At 39.3% G+C, this 25,003-nt stretch overlaps 1 protein-coding gene across 15 annotated transcripts in view; it reads left to right on the top strand.

The window, feature by feature from the left end:
• The window catches only part of Mbtd1 (mbt domain containing 1), a 60,206-nt gene that overhangs the window by 7,939 nt on the left and 27,264 nt on the right, over positions 1–25,003 (top strand). For 7 of the 15 annotated variants that reach the window (XM_052197539.1, XM_052197532.1, XM_052197534.1 and 4 more), the window contains 4 exons: positions 12,104–12,303; positions 15,617–15,756; positions 17,075–17,198; positions 19,693–19,775. In XM_052197539.1, coding sequence (XP_052053499.1) covers positions 12,150–12,303; positions 15,617–15,756; positions 17,075–17,198; positions 19,693–19,775 — 501 coding nt within the window. In that variant the 5' untranslated portion in view covers positions 12,104–12,149. Of the gene's footprint in view, positions 1–7,328; positions 7,411–10,524; positions 10,640–12,103; positions 12,304–15,616; positions 15,757–17,074; positions 17,199–19,692; positions 19,776–25,003 lie in introns of all 15 variants that reach the window. The other 8 variants (XM_052197538.1, XM_052197528.1, XM_052197536.1 and 5 more) reach the window with 5 other exon arrangements.

The raw sequence follows: 25,003 nt of genomic DNA, 5'->3' as shown, positions 1-25,003 counted from the left end.
TTTATTATCTATAAGTACACTGTAGCTATCTTCAGAAACACCAGAAGAGGGCATCAGATCTCATTACAGATGGTTGTGAGCCACCATGTGGTTGCTGGGATTTGAACTCAGTAACTCTCGAAGAGCAGTCAGTGCTCTTAACAGCTGAGCCATCTCTCCAGACCCCGAAAACTGATTTTTATATCTGAAAATTATATACTCACAAGCATTTTACATAAAACAAAAAAAGAGGCAGAAGAAGGTGAATCTTTGAGTTGAGCCTGTCTTGAAAAACAAAAAAAAAGCAAAACAAACAAAAAGAGAGAAAGATAAAGCATACTCAACCCGTATTTGTAAGATGTTTATAAAAACTGATAGAACTCTACAAGAGGAGCAGTGTGTGTGTGCCCATTCCCTCTCAGACTGGTTTTAATAGTTGTTGAGGATGGAGAGATGGCTCAGCACACACTGCTCTATAACTAAGGACCCGATTTCAGTCTCAACACCCACAACTGATGGCCCACTGTTGCCACTCCAGTTCCCCAGGTTGTGACTCCTCAGCTTCCACTGGCACCCACACTCACATGCACATGCCTATGCGCTTGGTATGCATTATTTAAAATAATAAGACATCACCTTAGAATTGTTCCTGAGTATGGTGGCACTCCGCACTCAGGAGGCAAAGCAAACAGATCTCTGAGTTTGAGTTTAACCTAGTCTAAATAATGGGACTCTATCTCTAAAGAAAGGAAAAACGTGATAAAATCTATGTGAAGCAAGCTATAAAACATTACAGAGTTAACATCAACATCAGAGTTACATCTCAACATCAAACTGTCCTTCCTAAGTTAAAAAAAAAATCTCTATTGTTGCTTCTGAGAGACAGAGTCTTGTGTAACTCAATGTGTTCTCCTCAAACTGGCTAGGTTACCAGAAATGGCTTTGAACTTCTGAACCACCTGACACCTCTGGAAAGCTGATGTTATTGGCTTTTGTGGACATGCTCAGTTTGTGAGGTGTTGGGAATAGAACCTAGGTTTTGTGCATTTTAAGCTGAATTACATCCTCCGCCCTTAGTTAATAAATGTAATGAATTATCAGTTAAAATAACACTAATATTTTGGCATAAGTGACATAATAAGTCATTTGGGCATGAGAGGGAGGAAGGAAAAAAATAATCAAAACATTTAAAATCTCAAAGGTAGATCTAGGTTTAGCAGACATCAGAATACCCTAGAAAGCCTCTAAAATTTATAAAGGCAGAACCTTGCCTCATGAAAAACAAATGACCAGGTTGTGGTGGTGCACGCCTTTAATCCCAGCACTTGGGAGGCAGAGACAGGTGGATTTCTGAGTTTGAAGCCAGCCTAGTCTACAGAGTGAGCTCCAGGACAGCCAGGGCTATACAGAGAAACCCTGTCTCGAAAAAGCCAAAAGGAAAAAAAAAGGAAAACAAAGGGAACATAGTGACATGTGCCGTGACTGTAGAGCACTTGCCTTGTTAGAGTACAGCAGCCTCCCTGTTCTTAGGCTTGCTCCAGCTTTGGACTGTGATAGTCTGCTGTACTTGACTTGATGAGTTTTTCTGCCTTTCATGACCACTAAGCATTTAGACTCCACTGCCATATTCTCAGTAGTAATGCTGGATCTGGGCCCAGTATGGTGTTGCACACCTTAATCCCAGCACTTGAGATGCAAACAGATCTATAGCAGTTAGAGGCCAGCCTCATCTATATAGCAAGTTTCAGGCCAGCCAAGGTGACATACTAAGACCCTGTCTCAAATTCTGTTTTGTTTTTTTAAAAAAGAATGGTGGACCTGGAAACAAAATTAGAAGTGATTAAGAAATACGAAAGTGAAAAATGAGCAATGGGTATTAAGATTGCCAGTCAGGAATGTCCTATTCTGTAATTATAAGCTTGATGAACAAGAACAAAGATGTTGAAGAGTCTTCTGTGTTAAAAGCATTAAGACCAAACTCAAGAAAGCCTGGTCTCAGGAATGGAGAAACACAGTGACTTGCAGTACTCAGCATACCCAAGGGCCTAAGTTTGATCTCCAGCATTGAAAAATAAGCTTGATACCTCGATACATTTTTCATACCACCCACCAAAAGAGGATCTCAACTATGCAATTTCTACTGACCTAAAACTTACAGTGTAGACCAAGTTGGCCTTGAACTTACAGAAATCTACCTGCTTCTGCCTCCTGAGTTAATATTTTTTAATTGCATGCTAAAAAGTTCTGTAAGCAAAAACAATATGCAGACAGATTTCATACTAACTACAAACAACTGTGGGGAAAAGTTGTGAACTCAAAGTTCTAAAGAGAAAGGTCAAAAGAAACACATAACCAAAGTTCTAGCTTGATGGTACATGACATTAATCCCAGCTCTTGGTAGGCAGGCAGATCTTCATGAGTTCAAGGCCAGCCTGGGTGTGTAATGAGTTACCAGAGCTTCATAGAAAGAACCTGTTTCCAAAAAAAGAAAAAAATGAGGAGGGGATGGATAATGTAAAACTATCCTCTGATACTTTTAATACTGACCACTAAAGAGGATTAGATCCCCCTAAAGGAATTAATTTCAGGGCTGAAGTGCAATGTCAGTGTAAAGTGAGCCTGGGATATACTAATATGCTAGAAAGTAAGAAATTAACTGCTGGGCGACCTTGGCAGTGCACACCTTTAATCTCAGCACTTGGGAGGCAGAGGCAGGTGGATTTCTGAGTTCAAGGCCAGCCTGGTCTACTGAGTTCCAGGACAGCCAGAGCTACACAGAGAAACCCTGTCTCGGAAATCCAAAAGAAAAAAGAAATTAACCACAAATTACAGTAACAAGTCAAACGGATGTAGGAACTAGTTCAAGAAGTCAAACTGAAGATTGTGAACCCAAAGTGAGTAAGGATGGTGAAGGGGGAGCAGACATTAATTCAGGCTAATAATGAAAAATTATAATATTTATTTCTGGCTAATGATGTACTAGCATTGGGAAATGAACTTTGCAGCTAGCATAAATTTTTATTTGTCAAAAGTTATCACATACTAAATTAGATGTGAGATTACTATAAGCAATATCTGCACATTAGTGTCCTGGAGAAAGGATGAGAAAACTAGACTAGATCATAACCAGGTAATCAGAACTAATGATTGCCCACCAGTGAGGGGCAAGTCGGCACCTGTGCTTCTAGATGCACTATTTTGTAAACAGAACATCACTGCTATGGTCGTGTATGACATGAATTAATGAAGAAACATGATCTAGACCCCCAAACTGGAAAGAAAATCAATGAGAAAGGAAAAACCTGCATTCTCAAAAATAAACATCCAAAGCCATTATTATGTTAAAATGTGGATGGTAGATTAGAAATGAGTAGCCCTAATTGTTTGATTGTTTCAGAGGAGGGAAGGGGTGAAGATAGTTGCTTGTTTTTGTTATTTGAGTTACTTTGTTATTTGACTTTCTATGTAACTCAGGCCAGTATGGAACTTACAAGGTAACCTAACCTATGCTGGCTTCAAACTCAGAATCCTCCTTCCTCGGATTCTCACGCGCTAAGATTACAGGCAAACTTCACCCGCCTAGCAGAAAAACATATATGAAAGACGATTTTAATAGTTAGGGTTGGTACACAGGGTTTAAGTAAACCATGTATTTAGAGCGAAAACAAATAAATGGGGCACAGTGTTCTCTGGCCTAAAAGTGTAGTGCATGGGCACTTGTGCAGTTCTTTCAGCCTTCCTGGGAGAGGGACATTTCTTACCAAAGAAGTGAAAAGAAGGGCAATACTGACTGATTGTTACATCCGTCTTTTTAACAAAAAGTCAAAAATGGGAGTATATTCATCTAGGTAAGTCTAATACTGCTGGGACAGAAACACAGCTGGGAAATTTTCTTTGGAAAGTACTTTGGATTTGATTTTTTTCGAGACGGGGTTTCTCTGTATATCCCTGGCTGTCCTAAAACTCACTCTGTAGACCAGGCTGGCCTCGAACTCAGAAATCCGCCTGCCTCTGCCTCCCAGAGTGCTGGGATTATAGGCCTGCGCAACCACCGCCCAGCTGGAAAGTACTTTGTATGTAACAAAATTGCATGTCAAATGCCCTTCTGCCCAAGCCTCTATCTTCTGAGACTGTTTTATACACTGGAGATTTACCTACCATAAAACAGATACACCTAAGTTTATTATAGCATACAAAATATTGAAAAGTGAATATTTCTACAGAGAAAGTAGTGTGTTCTATTTGATTTATCATTTAAGAACATTTGTGTTTAAGATAGAAAGGAGGGACTGGAGAGATGCCTCTGTTGGTAAAGTATATGCATTGCAAGCATGAGGACCAGAGTTTGCATCCCCACATGTAGGTTAAAAAAAACCAAACATGGCAGTGACACCTGTAATCCCAGCACTGGGGAAGGCAAAGACCAGCAGATTCCTGGAGCTCTCTGGATAGCCACTGAACCATTGAGCTCCAGATTCAGTGAATCACATCTCAACAAATAAGGTGGAGATTGAGGAAGACACCTGAAGTTGACCACTGATACATGCATGTCCACATACATACACACAAATGTACATATGTGTATACCACATACATATCAAAAAACAAATATAAAAGTCTTGAATGGGTAAGTTGTTTTTTGTCTAGGAACAACATTCTCACTTGGGAAGAAAAATACAGACAGAAGTGAGAAGGAAAAAGCTCTTTGGGAGTAGATTAGGGTTGGAAGTAAAAGTATGGATTCATGATTTCCTGAAGTATGTATGTATTGTGTGTGTGTGGGGGGGGGGTTCTCTAAAGAGGCTCAGAAGTGAAGTTGGTCGTGGTTGAGACTGGGTTTGTAATTCATCTTTAAGGATAATGATGAACTGCTGATGCCCTATTTTTGCCTCTCAAATGCTGAGATTACAGACATGACACAACACCCAGTTTATGTCTTTTAAGGGTCAGTCCTACTCAGGGCTTCATTCGTCTAAGCAAGCACTCTACCTGCTGAGCTCTAGCGTCCTTTTTTTTTTTTTTAAGAGGCAGTTTTTGGTATTTCAAGACAGGATTTTTCTGTCTTGTAGTCATGACTGTCTCTGTAGGCAACACTGACCTGGAACTCAGGGATCTGCCTGCCTCTGCAGGGATTAAAGTGTATGCCACCACACCTGCTAAATTAAATTAGATCGTGTTCATTTTATGTATGTTTTTGCCTGTATGTATGGATGCTTGGTGCTACAGAAATCAGAAAACAGCTTTGAATCCTCTGGAACTAGAGTTAGCAGATGACTATGAACCACCATGTGGGTACTAGGAATTGAACCCAGATCCATGTTCAAGAGTGGCCTGTGCTCTTTACCACTGAGAACATCTGCATTTCTACACAAAATCTTGCTGTGTAGTCCAGATTAGCTTTAAGCACTGTTCTTTTAAGTGTTGGGTTTAAAGAGATAAATGCTGGGATTACAGGCTTGCACTATCCACCTGTCAATCTCATGGTTTTTATTTACATTTTATACACAAAGTTTTTTGTTTTGTTTTTTTAAAGATTTGTTTATGTATATGAGTACACTATAGCTGTCTTCTGACACTTCAGAGGGCACCTTTAGAAATGATTGTGAGCCATCCTGTGGTTGCTGGGAATTGAACTCAGGACCTCTGGAAGAACAGTCCAGTACTCTTAACCGATGATCCATCTCTCAAGCTTATTTACATTTTATAATAGATAAAAAATATTAAGCTATTTCCATGTCCTTATTTGCCATCTGAGTATATTTGAAATGTCTTTTTAAGTATTTTGCATCACTTTTAAAATTGGATTGTTTCCTTCTCTGAAGTGATTTTGCTTTTTCATTGCTTTGGGAGTATGCTTATTTTATTTTACGGGGTTTTGGTTTTTTGTTTTCCAAACAGGGTTTCTCTGTGTAGCCCTGGATGTTCTAGAACTCACTCTGTAGACCAGGCTGGCCTCAAACTCAGAAATCTGCCTGCCTGTGCTTCCCAAGTACTGGAATAAAAGGTGTGTGCCACCACTGCCTGGCTTGCTAGGGGGAGGGGGTGTTTGTTTGTTTTGGTTTTGGTTTTGAGATAAGGTCACTTGTAATCTAGGCTGATCTGAATTCCTGCTGCCTCCAACCTAAGTGCTGGGAGTGGCACCAAACTAGTCTGGCTTGGTTTGACTTTTCAGTGCTAAGGCCTAGGGCATGCTAGGCAACTACTTTACTATTTAGCTATATCAGTCCTTTGAATTCTGGTCTTGGTAAATTGCTCAAGCTGGCAATGTTCTGTCTTGGATTCTCAAGTAACTTGGGATTATAAATTTATATCACCACACAATGTAATCATTGAGGGAATTTGGGGAGGGGGAGTGTTTGTTTTGTGTTTGTTATAGGATCTCATTTAGTCCTGGATGGCCTCAAATTGGGTTGTAACCAAGATGACCTTGAATTCCTTTTTTGTTTGTTTGTTTGGTTTGGTTTTTTCCCCGAGACAGGGTTTCTCTGTGTGACCAGGCTGGCCTCGAACTCAGAAATCTGACTGCCTCTGCCTCCCAAGTGCTAAGATCAAAGGCATGCGCCACCCCTGCCCCTTGAATTCCTTCTTATCTTCCTGCCTTCTTTGTAGCTGAACTGTATGGGATCAAACCTAGGGCTTTTTCCTGTTCCTTGCATTCCACCAACTGCCTCAGCCCTCTCTGAGTTTTGATACTTTGTTGTTGTTATCTAAGTATATGATTTGCCAGTATTTCCTCCCAGTCTTGTCTTTAACTTACTCTCTTAATTATCATTTTTAATGTTGTATGGGTGTCACCCTTGGAGGTCAGAGAACTGCTTTCAGGAATTGGTCTGCTGCTTGTAGCATGTGGATTCCAGGAATTAAATTTTCAGGGTATAAGGCTTGGCAACAAGCGCCTTTATCTCTGTGAGCCATTTTGCCAGCCCCAGCTGTTTCTTCAGGAGAAGAAATTAAAAATTTTTATCAGTCGGGCAATGGTGGCGCATACCTTTAATCACAGCACTTGGGAGGCAGAGGCAGGCAGATTTCTGAGTTCAAGGCCAACCTGGGCTACAGAGTGAGAGTTCCAGTACAGCCAGGACTACACAGAGAACCCCTGCCTTGAAAAAGCAAAAAAAAAAAAAAAAAAAAAAAAAAAACAACAACAACAACAAAAAAAACTTTTTATCAAATCCAGTTTTATTATATTTTCTGTTTTATGCATTTTTAGTATGCACCTTTAACCTTAACCAGAAGTGCAATTTTTCTCTATGAAGTTTACAGTTCCCCTTTATGTCTATAGCCATTTGAATTAATTTAGAATATGGATAAAAGTATCTGATTTTTATTGACTGCATTTTTATTTCTAGGTCATTATACTTTATGCATTGATCTCTCTGCCTATTCAAGAGTTCATGACTGTAACATTGTGATAGTCAGGCTGTCACCCTGGTAAGACTATGATTAGATTTCGTTAAATCTGTAAATCAGTTTTGAAAGAACTGACATTTTAGTGCAAGATATGGGGTCTTAGCCTGGATTCGCAGTACTCAGGGGACTAAGGCAGGAGGATTATCCTGAGTTCTCAGGCTAACAAGAATGACCCTACCTCAAAAATCCAAAAGAAAAATAATTGACTTTTTAATGGCATTAATTATAGTTCATGAACATGATCCTTTCTTCCATTTAGGACTTTTTTTTTCCATTATTTTCTCCTTTTTTTAAGGTTCCTGTCTCTTTTGCCACATATATCCTCAACTATTTCATTTTGCTGGTATTGTAAGTAATGTTTTTGCATTTCAGTTTCTTGTTGTGTACTGATCTTCTTATGTGGTATAGATCAGGCTGGGCTTACAGGCCCTTTTAGAGTACAGAAATGATATTTTGTCCTGGGGAAGAAGATTATTATGGTCTTAAGCAATTTTGTCCATCTGTTTTCTTATTTGAATGTGTATATTAGGGCTGGAGTGATGGTTCAGTGGTTAAGAGCACTGACTGCTCTTCCAGAGGTCCTGAGTTCAATTCCCAGCAACCACATGGTGGCTTACATCCATCTATAATGGGATCCGATGCCCTCTTCTGGTGTGTCTGAAGACATCAACAGTGTACTCAAATATATACAATAAATAAAAATCTTTAAAGAATGTGTATATTAATTGGATTTTGGGTCTTCTGTCTTGAACTCTTTAGGGAAGAGAGGATGGTATGCATGTCTTAGTATGTGTAGAAATCTGAGGATAATCTGTAGGATTTGATCTCTGGTCAGTCCTAAGAATCTATTTCAGGTGGTCAGCCTTGGAGGCAAGTGTCTTAACACACTGAGCTATGTCACTGGCCTTTGATTGAACATGCTGTCCACACTGGGGTTAAAAGGTTCTTGCAGAGGAGCCAACCCAGTTAGTTACTAGCACCTACTTGATGGCTTATAACTGCCTGTAATTCCAGTTTCAGGGAATTCAGCAACCTCTTCTGACCTGATAGTTGGTAGTTGTATGTCTGATATTTGATTATGCAGTAATATATGATAAATCTGAAAGTGTCAACTGCCTGAATTTGGAGATTACTGTTACCTGATAAAATTTACAGTAATTTCATCTTTGGAGATACTGGGAGTCTGCAACCGCTTTACATTCTTGCCATGGGAGATTTTCAGACCATAGAAAATAGGGTAAATTACAGCCTCAGATATAATCAGGATAGACCTATAGTTAATTAAAAAGAAAAACAAAAAACGGGACTGGAGAGATAGCTCAGGGGTTAACAGCACTGAGTGCTCTTGCAAAGGTCCTGAGTTCAAATATCAGCAACCACATGGTGGCTCACAACCATCTGTGATGAGATCTGATGCCCTCTTCTGGGGTATCTGAAGACAGCTATAGTATACTTACATATAATAAATAAATATTAAAAGAAAACATAGATAGATAGATAGATAGATAGATAGATAGACAGACAGACAGACAGATAGATAGATAGGAAGGAAGGAAGGAAGGAAGGAAGGAAGGAAGGAAGGAAGGAAGGAAGGAAGGAATTCTGTGGGTTGAGAGATGCTTTAGTGGTTAAGAGTACAGGCTGCTCTTCCAGACGACCCAGATTCAATTCCCAGCACCCAACCATCTGTAACTCCAATTAGAGGAGATCCATGATCTCTCTGGACTAACTCCCAAGTGCTGGCTAAAGGCTTGCACCACCACCACCACCACCTGACATGTTTGTTACCAGTAGACTATTTTAATGGAAGAAAAGTTACTTAGAGAACAGTTCTTTTAAAGGATTCAACTTTCCAGAAAGTGTCATAAATTATGATGTTAGATTAAAAAAGATGGCTGAACAATTAAGAACACTTGCTATGCTTAGAAAAGACTCAAGTTCGGGTCACAACCACCTGTAATTCCAGCTATAGGGGATCTGACATCTGTCCTCGATGGGTACCTACTCTCACACAATATAATCAGTAACTGAAAGTAATCAAATCTTGTTGTTTTTGTTGTAAAAAGTAAGTCAAATACTGTATGACTATTCAGTATGTTGGGATAGCCAGATTTTTTAGCCTGTGTGTGTGTGTGTGTGTGTGTGTGTGTGTGTGTGTGTGTGTGTGTGTGTCAGGGAACATGCTCTCCTACATGCTACAAAGATCATCTTTTCTGTGTATAGTAGGACCATGGAAAAAGTCAGAACATTCCTCTAGAGCATCAGCCCCTCAGGATAAATTAAAATATATTACTGTAAACTGTATTTTCCTCTTTAATAATGTCCATATGCATATTAAAGGCTCTGAAGAACTTGAAAGCACAAATTTTCCTAAATACTTGTTAGTTTATGCAGTAGGTGCTAATGTTGAACATGTGATCCTCCTGCCTCAGCCTGCAATGTTTGGGTTTACAGGTGTGTCCTGCTTGTCTTTTATTGTCAACTTTGAAAAGCCAGAGTCACCTTGGGAGAAGGAACCTCAATTGAAGAATTACCCTGGTCAGATTGGCATGTGGGCATGTCCATATAACAAAATTTTATTCATTACTGATAAAGGAGGGCCCCGCCCACCGAGTGTAGGGGACCATCCAAAGGCAGCTGTATAAGAAGTCTGTAAGAAAACTTCCGTTTTGGAGGAGCAATTTTTTGTTTTGTGGACTTGGTTTTTTTTTTTTTTTTTTTTTGGTGGGGTTGTTGATTTTTGTTTTTGTTTCTTTGAGTCACGGTCTCTCTATGTAGCCCTAGCTCCCCGAAACTCAGGCTGGCCTTGAACTCACAGATTTGCTAGTGTTGGATTTAAAGGCTAGGTAGACTCTTCGTTTGTTGTTTTACTCTTGTGTATGAGTGTGTATGTGTGTACATGTACCCATGTGCACATGGCATGGCACACATGGAGATCACAAATAATTTTCTAGTAGTACTTTCCTTTTACCATAGTGTTTAGGGACTGAAGTTCATTAAATCAGGCTTGTGGGGCCAACACCGAGCCACCTCAATGGCCTCAAATGGCGTCTTCATGGATATTTCTGCATGAAAGTGGGCTGGATTTTCTAATAAATCTCTAATTTATTCAGAGTCTAGTCTTTGTATTCTCAGGGTCTTACTTCATGTGTGTGACACTATTCCTGGGGAGACATGAACAAAAGTCTACTCACCTCACTTAGGTAACTGATAACAAACCGAAGTAAGGATACCACCAAATTCCAATTTGGTGAGTCAGTAAGTTTGATTAGAGTTACTTGCAGGGCTATGGGTCAGGGGTTAGTTAAAAGGAGCAGAAATGACAGCTGTATCTTCAAAGCCCACCCCAGCATTTTGGGACAGCTCACAAAAGCTGAAAGCCTGAAGTTTTTAGTGTGGTCACTGCCCAGATGGTCTCTGCCTCTTCCAGACAGTGTCTCTCAGCAGTCCTTAGCTTGGGCAGGAGGAATCTAATGCATCTGGTCAGTTTCAGGGACTTCCTGCAGACTGTGAGTTGCTTGCTTCTTAAGCTTAAGGAGTTTCCCTGAAAGAGGACATTTCACATCACCTTTAAAACATCGTTAATTTCAGGAAGAATGCTTTGTATCCAGAATAAAGTGCTATGTAATACTTCACTGAGGATGGTATCACCATTTAGTATGCTACCAGCCTCATCTTATTCTGTTGCTATATAACTGCTCCATTAAGAACTGTGTCTGCTGTATCCACTATTCTGTTTGTACGCTCAGTTATGGTGGAGGTACACAGTTGTTTGATAAGTAGTTACTGGGGACTAAAAGAAAAAACTCAAGTTCTCGGGTGGTAATGTCAGGTTGATCAAAATTCTGTGTTCATGTCTCCATACTAACAAATGAAGATAAGCCCATTCCCTACCACCTACCCTATAAGTGTAAAATAGTAAATCTTTTCTTTTGGAATTGCCTTTAGAATCTGAGTATTTCTTTTTAAAAATTCCAATAGTATCAAATTTTGACTCTTTGAAGATAGATGTAATTATAAAACTACCCAAAAGTTGCTCAGAACAATAGAAGGGTTCTTTGGGACTAGGAGTTGTGGCAACATTATTGGTGTATGTAAAATCTTCCAAGGGAAGCTCCTAAGTCAGTATTCTTCAGGGTATATTTCCATTGTGTGATCTGAGGAACCAATTTGGGCACAGTGAGACACACTTGTATCAGAAGGATTAAGACCATCCTTAGGCAAAATAAAATAAAAAAATAAATAGGGCTGGAAAGATGGCTCAGTAGTTGATGTTCTTCTAGAGAACACAGGTTCAGTATCCATCACCCACATGGCAGTTCACAACTGTCTATAACTTCAGTTCCAGAGGATCCAGTGACCTCTTCTGACCTTTACGGGTACTAGGCACACATGTGGTGCACAGACATACCTGCAGGCAAAACTTCCATACACTTTTTTTTAAGAAACTTAGAATATTTGAAAAGGATATGGTGTTGTCTGCTAAGCCTGCACCTATAATCCCAGCAGCTTGGGAGACTGAGTGGGAGGGTCACCTAAGTTTGAGGCCAACCCAAGCTGTAACAGAGACCCTATCCCAATAAACAAAAAAAGATCAGTTCTCAATACTAGATTTTTCATTTGTCAAATCTCACTTAGCAGAGTTTGTGTTAAAGGATTGTAAAGGGGATGTGTATGTGCACTGTGTCATATGTCACTGGTTTCTTCTGCGAAGACAGAACATTCTTCACAATCCAAAAGAAAAAGCAGACTCGTTCGGGATGTTTGACGGCTATGATAGCTGCAGTGAGGACACAAGTAGCAGCTCCAGCTCTGAGGAGAGTGAGGAAGAAGTTGCTCCTTTACCTTCCAATCTCCCAATCATCAAAAATAATGGACAAGTCTACACATACCCAGATGGTAAATCTGGCATGGGTGAGTGTCTACACTTTGTGTGACTTTACATTTTGAACTTGTGTTTTCATTGGACCTTTTTGATAGGTTCTGTTTCATTTTATTTTATTTTAAGCTAGTGTGTTGCTGTTTAGTTCAGACTGCTCTAGAACTCAAAATCATCCTGTCTTTGCCTCTGAAGTGCTGAGATTATAAACAGTAGCACCATGCCTTGCCTCTCCTTTAAGATTTTTAAAGGACTGTTTGAAGAAGCTGAGCCTGATAGTCAGGATTCCAGATAAGGCCAGAGAGTTTGTGTTTCATTTATTTATCTTTGCCATCCTACCGTCCAGTGGGAAGCAAGTAGAACAAAATCATAAACAACATATTAGTACACAATAAATTCAGTTAATGACCATCTCTATAGAGCTGAAAGTGGGAGTGCTCATACAGGTTTTAAAAACAATGAGATAGTGCTTACTCTGATAATTTATTCCAAGATTTGGGGCCGAGGTGGGGGACATTGTGTTTCAGTCTTTTGAGGATGGGTAGGCTGGTTGTCAGAACAGGTTGCACTGTGAATCACAGGCTGGCCTGAGACTGAGACAGGACTCCTGCCCCAGCTTACCCCGCTGGCCTGGCACATATCTGGTAATAAGGTGCTTTCTATCTTACATAGAAAATGGTCTCATTTTTTAGTAGTTCTCAGTATTAAAATATGCTTTAGATTGAAACCAAACTTAACCTGTTTTGAGGTTTTTTCATTCGGTTGTAATGTTTTTAAGACTAAACAAGGGGCTGAGAGGTAGTGCTTCTGAGCATGCACAAGGCCCCAGGGTCCATCATTGGGACCACAAGTAAAAAAGCATGCATATGTATGGACTACACAGGGAAGCCATCCCAGAAACAATATTTTCTATAAAAATCAACTTCACTGTTTGAGGCAATCGCTCAATTAGTAGAGTGCAAAAAGGGGACTTTTGTTTGATCCCCACATAACACATAAAAAGCTAGGTGTCTACTCATAATTCCAACTAGCACAAGAGTGCTGGGCATGGGAATCCATGGAGCTCACTGGAAACCTAACCTGCTTGGCAAGCTTTGAGCCAGTCTGTCTCAAGAAAATATGAAAGATGGCACCTAAGGAACAAAAGCTAAGCCGGGCGGTGGTGGCGCACGACTGTAATCCCAGCACTCTGGGAGGCAGAGGCAGGCAGATTTCTGAGTTTGAGGCCCGCCTGGTCTACAGAGTGAGTTCCAGGACAGCCAGAGCTATATAGAGAAACCCTGTCTCCAAAAAAAAAAAAAAGGAACAAACGCTGAAGTTGACCCCTTGCTCCCATACACACAAGCAGCATATACACTGTCACATAACTTCATTTTTCAAAGCCAACTAGAGTCATATGTGGTAGTGTATCCACTAATCCCAACAGCAGAATTGAGAGTTTGAGGCCATCCTGGGCTACATAATGAGACCTTGTCTGGACAAAACAAAATAAAAAGGTAACCCACTTAATTAAAATGATCATAGAACCAGGCATTATGGCAAGAGGATCTGAGTTCAAGGCCACCCTGGTCTACATAACAAGTTCCACTGCAGGCAAGACTTCATAGAGATACCATGTCTCCAAAATAGCAAAACATGTATGTAAGGAAAGATATGTAGCTCAGCAGCTCTTTCTTGCATGGAAAGATACTAAATTACCTAGCACCACAAACAAGAAAAGAAGAATTTGCTAGGTGTATTCTACTTCAACTGATTTTTCTCGGTCATTCCTAGTTAACAAAACTATTTGAAAACCTATGTTAGAAATATTGAACTTAACATTATAGTGAACACCTTTAATCCCAGTGCTTGGAAAACCCAGGCACGCAGAGCTCTGTAAGTTCAAGGCCAGCCTAGACTACATAGTGAATTCCAGAATTCCAGACCAACCACAGCTACATAGTGAGTCCCTGTCTCAAAACAACAACAACAAAATTAGTTTCTGTTGCTACGTTCTTGCTGTGATTTGATGATGTCACACCAGTGTGGAAAATCTTATCACAAAGGAACAGTGCAGTTTGACATTGTATAATTCTTGTCAAGAATTCATTGTCTCCTTAACTCATTTTGTTTTGTTGGAGACCAGGCCTACTTTTGTCTCCCAAGTGCTACAGGTGTCTTTAGCCTAACCATTTGGGTGAGACATTAACCTGTTAACCTATTGGGTTTCTCCCCCAACTCTCCTTAGGTCATACTAAGGATTAAGCCTAGAGCCTCATGAATGCTAGGTTTCTGCCACTAAACTACCCCAGCCCGCTTTTAAGTGAAACAGGATTTTACAATTACCCACACTGGCCTTGAATCCACTCTGCAGCCTAGGTAAACCTTCAACCTCTCAGCCCCTTCTGCCTCAACCTGCCTGCACAGATAGACCCGGCACTGTCTGTCATTCTTGAATTTTGGTTCTTGTGATATTTGTTTATGTAATTCTGCCTTTCATACTATTAGTTATTATGTAATACCAGAAACTTCACTGTCTCTTGCCCTGACTAGTTACTAGCAGACTTCTACCTCAGAATTGAGGCTTGCCCCATCCTTCTGTGTCCCCTGGACATAATTTGAAAGAAATCCTCTTAATTTTTCTAAATACTTGTTCTTTTTTGGTTTCAACCTTTAAAGTGTTTTAAAGGCTTTTGCTATCATTTTGTTAATCCTCAACTATGTTGCAGTCCTCTTAATCTTTTGCTCATAACCCATTTAAAAGCTAAAATTCAAAACATGTAGCAAATATATGTATCAATATATATGAAAGTGTCTGCTAGCACATGATAAGCCTTAGGAAAAACCTTAGTTGAAAATAAGGTCTGTCTCTGTTCTCTCTCTCTCTCTCTGTCTCTGTTCTCTCTCTCTCTCTCTCTCTCTCTCTCTCTCTCTCTCTCTCTCTCTCTCTCTCTCAGCCTTAGGAAAAACCTTAGTTGAAAACAGGGTCTGTCTCTGTTCTCTCTCTCTCTCTCTCTCTCTCTCTCTCTCTCTCTCTCTCACGCACACACACACACACACACACACATATGCACACATGCACTCACGTACACACTCTCTCAGTGTTGGGTTATAACATGCATCATCATACTCTGAACCTTCTTAAAGCCTTTAAAGCCTAAAAGCTTTAGGCTTCAGGAAATTGCTAGACTTTGGAGATACCACCACCACAGTGGCATCAGGTCCTGTCTGTAATTTTACTCTATCATTTGTGTAAGAGATAGGAAAAAATAATTCATTGTATATTTTTAGATAAATACCACTAACCAGGTAGAGACATTTGATTTTATTGTATGATATTCATACCGATGTTTTTATCTTATTGATTAGCTACCTGCGAGATGTGTGGGATGGTCGGTGTACGAGATGCTTTTTACTCTAAAACGAAACGTTTCTGCAGTGTTTCTTGTTCAAGAAGTTATTCGTCAAACTCTAAGAAGGCAAGCATTCTGGCCAGACTTCAGGTAACGGTACAGAAACCTTCTTATTCTTCCTGTTTCCCATGGCTTTCACTCCCCGCTCATCTGATTGTGATTCACTGCACTCCACCTCAGCCCACGGTCCAGTGGTTTACAGCCTATGCTGTTAGGAATGTAGAAGCCACGAGTGGTATAAACTGGAGCATCTTACATAGTGAAAACAAGCTATCCAAAATAAGTTGTAAATTGTCTGTATAAGTGAATAAGACCTTTTTCCACATAAGTACAATTAAACACCTTGTCCTATGTAGAACATAAAGCTGTTCTCTCTGGTGCTCCCCACAGTTTGTCCTTCCGTTCCTATCAAGGCATAGAATGATTCATCTTGGGATTTTTCTGTTTTGTTTTCTTCCCTCAACTTTGCTCTATACTTTGGATTTTGTTCTTTGTTCTTATGGTTTTTATTGCTGGGGCGAACCCCAACTTTGTTCGTAAAGACAAGTTCAGCTTTGTACTTTTGAGTACATCCAGTTTGATGCCTTAACCAAATATATTTGGTTCATATAACACACCTTTTTTAAAACATCTGTGAAATAAAAAGAAAATCGGCCTCTTTTAAATATATATATTAAGGCTGACAAAGTACTGGTGTCGGACTGACTTGACTCGGTTTTTAACGTGCCATCTAACAATGTCTTAAGGCATGATAGTACTGATTTCTATATGATCACAGTTTTTCTCTCTTCATTTAATGTATTGTGATCATTACATAGCACTGAAAGTTATTTAAATCCCCTAGATGAAGGAAATACATCACTTAGATGTATTTCTATATTTCAGATAGACAGTTCCCAAAGATCCTGAGCAGTGGTCTATACCCAAATGGATGCAGTTTGTCACACTGAATTTGGCCATGATCATTATGTCACTGACCTTTTGCGTTAGCACTAAAGGTATAAACCTCAGTCACTTGCTCTTTGAACATTCAGTTGACTTCTCTTACATATCAGTAGCATTGCTTTGCAGCTGCATGAGTGAATAACCCTGATTCTGTCTCCTAAGAAGAAGATGAATATCTACCACAGCCTATATTTTAACATTTTATGGGATATAATTTTTATTAACATATTAATTCGCATATTGCTATTTTAGTCTGCGCCAGCTCTACTTCCCCATATTAGATAACTACATTGTAGCAGAACTCAGAAAGAAAAAAACTCTAATGTTAAAATTCCTTATATGTTTTCTCTGCTTTAATAATTCTCTAAACCCTCAATATTTTAGCAGAATGAATAGTATGCAGTCATGTTAGATTTTGGTTGTGAAGGGATGAAGAAGAATCCTATTTACTTAACTTTCCTTGTTTCAGGGTAAGCCTCCAACAAAGAAAGCAAAAGTCCTTCAAAAACAACCTTTAGTTGCTAAATTAGCTGCCTATGCTCAGTATCAAGCTACCTTGCAAAATCAAGCAAAGACAAAAGCAGGTAATTCTGGTAAGTATAATAAAAGTAAAATATTATTTATTCAGCTAGCTTCAAGTAACAGCATTTTAACCTTAAGTTGTGCTTGAGTTGTATGTGTTTTCTATTGATACATTTAGACTGTACTTCCTGGTGTCAAATGTTAACTGTTGCAAAGAGGAATAATTGACACACAAAAACGTTATACTGATGGTATTATATTTATAACTACAAGTAGGGCATTCCTAATTAGAAAATACAGACTCTGATCTGGGAAGGCACTTGTTTCGTGATAGTGTTCACCTAGTACATGAGGTCCTCATTCAGTTCATAGCACAGCCAAAAGGAAAATCTGAAATCCAAGTGTTTTGAAATATGCTTCATTTAAGCACCAGTAAGTACATGTAGATGCCTGAAAATCCATGAATCTCTGAAATATGATATACTTTTGGTAGCAAGTACTTAAAATGGGGGTTTAACAAAAAAAAACTTTATTTTTAGCTACTTTATCCTTCTGGTGAGAGTGGATTTTTGGAAGAGTGTTTTACTATATACCCCTAGTTGACTGTGATCCCCTGCCATCATTTATTAAGTGCTTTGAGTATGGGTGTGTATTATCACATTCCACTGATGTTTTTCTTTTTGAAAAATTAATTTTATTTCCTTTCAAATTTTAAAAAGAGATAACTTTCAAAGCCAGGCAGTGGTGGTACATACCTTTAATCCCAGGAGGGAGGCAGAGGCAGGTGGATCTCTGATTTTGAGCCCAACATAGTCTACAGGGTGAGTTCCAGGACAGCCAGGGCTAGCGTAGAGAAACTCTGTCTCAAAAAACCAAAACGGGGCTGGAGAGATGGCTCAGCAATTAAGATCACTGACTCCTCTTCCGAAAGTCCCGAGTTCAAATCCCGGCAACCACACGGTGGCTCACAACCATCTCTAACGAGATCTGATGCCCTCTTCTAGTGTGTCTGAAGACAGCTACAGTGTACTTACATATAATAATAAATAAATCTTTTTAAAAAAAAAACCCAAAACAACAGTAGTAATAGTAATAATAATAATAACTTTCAGGCTAGCGAGATGACTCAGCAAGTAAGCGTACTCCAGAGCAAACCTACAAACCTGAACCCACACACTGGATGAAGAGAACCAGCTCCTAGAAGCTGTGCTGTGACCTCCACACACGCACACTTTTACATCCACGTGCTCCCCAACACACAGTAAATAAGTGTTAGGATCCAGGAATTACCTCATAGACTACACAAACACCGATCTCAGTCGAACATGGTTAGTTTATTTATTTAGCATACACTCCAGGACTTGTTGACCAGGCCTAGGGTCCAGATTAGGGAACTGGATCATGACCCAGAGTTAAGATCCTTCAGGGTTTTTAAGCCCAGAATACACAGACATCAATGCCCAGTTTTTTCACCAATCAGGATTTTGGGATAGGGAATTTCCTAGGAACATGTTTTTGTATATTTATCTTGTTCCCATTGGTTGGGATATTCAAGTGTTTCAGGGGACTTCCCTTGTCTAATATTTGTGCCCTAATTTGTCTACCAGAATGTCAGTTACCCACATACAATACAAGTCTCTTTCTGCCAAGTAGGATGTCAATTTCCAGGGAGGTTTTGGGAACTTAAAACTTTATTGGACCACTACTCAAAGTGGAAATCTTATTCCAAATAGTTTATTAAATTGTTGCAGATGTCTCTCTAATATTGGAGTCTATCCCAGGGGCAGTTTATACCATAAAAGCTTATACATAGATGCAGGAAGTGCTGCTGGGTGAATGGTTTGGGTCCACGCTTATTGTGGGTAACTATATAAAACAGTTCTACAGACTTCTGTCTTGGTTGGTTTCCAGGGGCACAGAACATAACAGAATATGTAATCAATCTTGCATTAGAAAGTTTCCTAGTTGGGGATGGGATGGGATGGGATGGGATGGACATCCTCATGGGAGGAGGGGGGATATGGAACAGTCAGAGGGTGGACTGGGACTGGGATAAAATACGAACTATAAGATACAGGGATAAAATATGGACTATAAAAAAAGATTAAGTAGGGGCTGGAGAGATGGCTCAGTAGTTAAGAGCACTGATTGCTCTTCCAAAGGTCCTGAATTCAAATCCCAGCAACCACATGGTGGTTCACAACCATCTGTAATAATATCTGATGCCCTCTGCTGGGGTGTCTGAAAACAGCTACAGTGTACTTATATATAATAAATAAATCTTTAAAAAAAAAAAAAGCCAGGCGGTGGTGGCGCACGCCTTTAATCCCAGCACTTGGGAGGCAGAGGCTGGTGGATTTTTGAGTTCAAGGCCAGCCTGGTCTACAGAGTGAGTTCCAGGACAGCCAGGGCTATAAAGAGAAACCTTGTCACAAAAAAACTTAAAAAAAAAAAAAAATTTTTTTTAAAAAGGGAGAAAAAAGTTTCCTAGTAACAGCAGAAATACATGAGAAAGTTTCCTTATAATGGCAGACTAGCCATATATCTAAATTTATTTTATTTCAGCAATCTCTGTGGAAGGCTTCAGCTGGGGTAACTACATCAACAGCAATAGCTTCATAGCAGCTCCAGTTGCCTGTTTTAAGCATGTGAGTATGGAATTTATCCCATACCATAAAATACTCATTCTGTAAATCTGAATGTACAATAACCCTCATCATCTTATCCTTAGAAAGTATTGGCTAATACCAAAAGAGAAAAATGTTTTTCCGTTTTTATTATTATACTTAATAGCCAAAAATAATTTCTTGTGTTTTGTAAGTAAAATCGTCACATTAAAAAAAAAAAAGCCCCTTTTGAAGGCTTTTGAAATATTATAGCTCAGGGACAGGTGATTGCCTAGAACATTGAAGGCCCTGTGTCTTTTCTGCCTCCAACATTAAAACATAAACTTTTTGTTACAATACAAAATGACTTTGAAAAGTAAGAAACGCTGTCTCATCCAGTTTGGATGTTGAACCATTGGAGACATGAAAATGGGGTTTTCTATAACACATGGTTGACTGCTAGCATGTCACATGGTCAGCTTAAGACCTTTATCTCAAGAACTTTGGGATTTGATCAAGTGATTTCTAAAAGAGATGTCTTTCTTTGGTCCTGTTTTGCCTTCAAAAGTAAAAAGACTCACACCCCAAGGAAGCAGCAGGACGGTTTGCTTGTAAGCTGGAGTAAGTGGTCTGTTTCTTAAACAGTTTGAAAGGTGGCCTTTTCAGCATTTAATGCTAAAAAAAAATGTGTCAGATGTCATTTCACTTTAATCTTTGATAATTTGCTCTAATATTTTTTAATCTGACATGATTATATTTAAAGACTGTTTCTGTGCATACATGAACAGGAAAAAAGTTAGAAATTAATGAAGTTTTGTTCACACTTAACATTCTACTAAGGGCTTTATTTAAATAGCATGTGAACAAAACTGCACATGCTTTCTTACCGTGAAATTCAAGTGAGTTCTCACTTAATTCTGCCGGTGAAGATTTTTATCAGACTCAAGCATATTCACTGGTGTAAATGTGTATTAAATCATGGTGCATTAATTTGTTGGTTTTCTTCCTTTAATGTACAAATGTAAAGCCCTTTGTCTGTGGCAGAACCTAAGAGAATCTAAAATACAATCGTTAGGTGCTTATCTGTGTCAAGTGAGTGATTCTTGCTGTGCTATTGATAAATAACATCAAGCTAGAGAACTGAGTGATGTATGTGGCTGTGCCGTGTCCAGCCAGAAAGAACTGCAGAGCTGGGTATCACTCACTGGCAGGACAACTACACAGCCACTCTAAGAAGATCCCATACCTGCCACTGCAGAGCATAAATCATAAATCACAAGCTCAATCCTCACAGTGTTGCTCTGTGGTGCTGAGGTGCTCAGAATTCCATAGTAAGTCTTCATCCCAGATTCCTGGCATAGCTGTCTGTTGTCTCTTTTTAAATGGTTTTCATCTTTCTTCAGATCTTCATTTTAATGTTTTATGTCATGAATAACATCAAGCCTTTTTATGTAAATAGCCAGGATATTTTTTAAATAGCATCTCAGGGTCTTGAAACTGTATTTCATTTCCTATCCATATTTTTGAACAGTTAGATGAAATAAAGTTCTTTGTGAGTATATCTCTTGCAGTGATTGGTTTTGCTTAAAGCTTTGCTATTTTAAAACTGACATGGTCATAGGGCAGGTAATTGTACCCTGGAAATAAGTATGATTCCAGAAAGACTGGACAGATGTATACTGAACTGACAACTGTGGTTTTGTCAAGGGGAGCTGTTTGAATGGATAGAGATGGTAAGAAAGGACATTGAGGCTTAGAACAATTTGCTTCTTTTTTTTTTTTTAACAAGAAGGATATTTCTATAATTTAAAATTTAGTTTCAGGATCTGGGTATGATAGCATATATCTATAATCCCAACACTTGGACTTTAGAAGCAAGGGCATCAAGAGTTCACCTCCAAAGTGAGTTGAAGACTAGCAGTAAAGGATGTTCTGTGGTGTAGATTGGAGCAGCTAACTTATTCATAAGCATAACGTGCTACCTTCACTTTCTCGCTCGGAACCAATTCCTGTTCCACTCACCTTTCTTTACTGCTTCCTTTTTATTAGAGCGGAAACGCTTTGTTGCTTTAATCAACATTTTCCATTGAAGCCATTTGATTTGAGAGGTAGACCTTATGCTAAACTCAGTTTTAATCTTCAGTTGACTCTCCAATATTCCCCATCCCCACCCTGAGATCATTTGATATCTTTCTAAGAAAAGATACTGGTTTGGGCTATAGGAAGGCTGTTACTGGGAATTGCTGGAAGCAGAAACCCTGTCTCAGACCATCATCCTTCTTCATCCTTCTAAGACTTAACACATTCTCTAGTAGGATTTTCTTCTTAGAGACTCGACATCTGCCCTCTTACCCACTTAGGTACCAGATAGGCACCTTCGCATTGGTGGAAATTATTTTTCAAACCTAATTACAAATACACATCTCTAATGTGCAATGCAAAACAAAGCTGTCTGGTTGAAACAAAAATTGGTATGAGTTGGTATGAGTGTGCTGTGCAATCCTGAATTCTCTGCTTAACCAGCCTCCCCCCTTCTTCCTCTCTCTCTCTCTCTCTCTCTCTCTCTCTCTCTCTCTCTCTCTCTCTCTCTCTCTCTCCTTCCTTCCTCCCTCCCTTCCTTCCTTCCGCAGTCCTTCCCTCCCTTCCCCAGTCCTTCCCTCCCTCCCTCTCCCCTCTCTCTTCTCCCTCTCTCTTTCTCTCTCTCTCCCTCTCCCCCCCTCTCTCTAAGATTTATTTATTGTGTGTACATGAGTATACTGTAGCTGTCTTCAGACACCAGAAGAGGATATCAGATCCATTACAGATGGCTATGAGCCACCATATGGTTCCTGGGAATTGAACTCAGGACCTCTCAAAGAACAGACAGTGCTCTTAACCACTGAGCCATCTCTCTAGCACCAAATCTGTTGTTTTAATTCAGACATTATTTCTTACCTAATTAAATCTGACTTAGACCTCAGTCACAGCAAGAAACTACACTTACTGGTTTGACAGAGTAAACTCTGTCAGAGCTTTGGTCTCCAACTCTTGGTCACCCTTTCCTTGACAATCTTAAGTTCAAAATCACTAAAATGGGTATATTTTTACTTAATCCTAAATCATCCAGATATGGTGATAATTGCTTCTTATCCAAGCAGTCAGCAAGCTGAGGTAAGAGCATTGTGAGTTCCAGGCCCACCTACCTGGCTGCAGAATCAGACCTTTATCAAAAACCTTAAAACAAAACAGAAAAAGTGATCTATGAAATAGTAATGTAGCCACAAAGCTGGCAACGTCTTCAGAACTTCCTAGTCACCTAAACCATCCATCTCTTCAATAAAGCTTTGACTATTTTTTGAAAAGCTGGATTATAATTTTAAACTTAATTTTCACAATTTAAAGTCTTCAGGGTTGTTTCTTTTTTCAGATTACTTTTAGTTGTGTATCTGCCTACATGTGGATGTGCATACCTAGTACAGACGCCTGTGATGGCCGAAGATGTCAAGTGGCTGTGAAGCCCCTGACATGGGTGTCAGGAAACAAACTAAAATCCTCCACAAGAGCAGTTTGCACTGAGTCATCATTTTCAGCCCTTTTCTAGTTCTTGGTTAGTAGTATCCATACAAGGAAAAAAAATCTACATAACATACAACCATATACCATTTGGATATGTTGTATGGATTCATCAGATTTGCAGCTATTTATTTATTGTGTGTGTGTGTGTGTGTGTGTGTGTGTGTGTGTGTGTGTGTGTGTGTGTGTGTGTCAGGATGATGTTGGCAGAGAACTGAAATAGAGGCTCTCACTGCATAGCCCAGGCTGACCTGGAATTTAAAATGTTCTTGTCTCCACCTCATAAGAAGGCTATGCCATCATATGTAGCTGCCCTATGACTTGGAATTGGGGGAACAGTACTGGGCTTTGTGATATATGGTTTGGGAGAATGATTTGTTGACTGGTTGCTTTTCAAAACAGGATCCTCCATGAGTATACCTGGTATCATTGACATAATATAGTCTTTATGTTGTTTTTGTTTCTGACCTACGTACAGTTTTCTTGAAGAAATAAGTTTTTTTATTTATTTGCAATGTGTATCATACATACTTGTTTTAATGATAGAAAAACAGAAGCCCTCTTGTTTTTGTATGAGTGACTGCAATAGTTTAGCTTCATAGTAAATACTTTTCCTACTGAGGTTACCTTTTAGTTACCTTTTATCGCCCTCTGTCCATGACCCATGCAGAGAGAACTCCAGAAAATACATACTATAACTTTATCTTAGTTATAACTAAGGATAAAGCTTCTGTGTATTATCTCAGATTATAAAATGTCTTTCTAATGAATAAAACTTGTTGGGTTTTGGTACTTAGTGTTCCACGCGCACTATCAAGAGCGTAAAGTATATTCTCTGCAAATATAGCAAGCCCCACATTGAGAAGTCACCTGCTGTGGGTTTACAGAAAAACCTAAATTAAAGGAAGCCTAAATAAACCTATGTTATTGTCTTAACTTTGTAGTCTTTCCCAGAGTGAATTTTGTTTTTGTTCCGTTTGTTTGTTTGTTTGTTTGTTTGTTTGTTTGTTTGTTTGTTTTTTGGTGGAAGTCTCCTAATGATTAAGCTATGTTTTGTTTTATTAAGGAGTTTTAGACCCCAATGTAGTAATGCATAACTTTAATCTCAGCACTTAGAAGGCTTCCTTGTTTGGGAAGCTGAGACAGGAGCATCACAGCAAGTATAAGGCTAACTTAATCTACATAGTGAATTTCAGGGCAACCTAGGCTACAGAGTAAGACTTTGTCTCAAAGAGAGGCAGAAAGTTTTAAATTAGTGACCACTGCTTCCTTTTTTTACATATGGGTAGCATTTTTTCTCAGACATTTTCAAGCATCAGTTTCCTTGCACCCTACATCTCTGTGCTAGCATCCTCCCCACCCCACACCCAGTAGATTCTGGTGTCAGATCAAACGGTGAGTATACTTTCTAGAAAGAATGAGATAATGATAAATCTTTGTTTTGTTTTGATTTGATTGGGACAGGGTGGAAATTAAGAAAGGGCCTTGCTATGTATCCCAAGCTAGCTTCAACCCCACAGAGTTCCTGCATCGGCCTCCCAAGACCTGCTGCTGCAGATGTGCAGCACTGTGCCCAGCTCCTTGTCTTGTCTTTTTTGACCAAATGTTATTTAATCTTTGTCTAACAGATACATTTTAGTAACCATATACCTTTTTTTGTTCTGAGGAATTATAATGATGGATTTTTGCTTTATCATGGGAATAAATTCTTTCTTGGT

The sequence above is a fragment of the Apodemus sylvaticus genome, chromosome 10 (assembly GCF_947179515.1).
Source record: "Apodemus sylvaticus chromosome 10, mApoSyl1.1, whole genome shotgun sequence".
Classification (NCBI taxonomy): domain Eukaryota; kingdom Metazoa; phylum Chordata; class Mammalia; order Rodentia; family Muridae; genus Apodemus; species Apodemus sylvaticus.
Note: the sequence above shows the minus strand (reverse complement) of the source record. Positions and strands in the feature narration are given on the sequence as shown.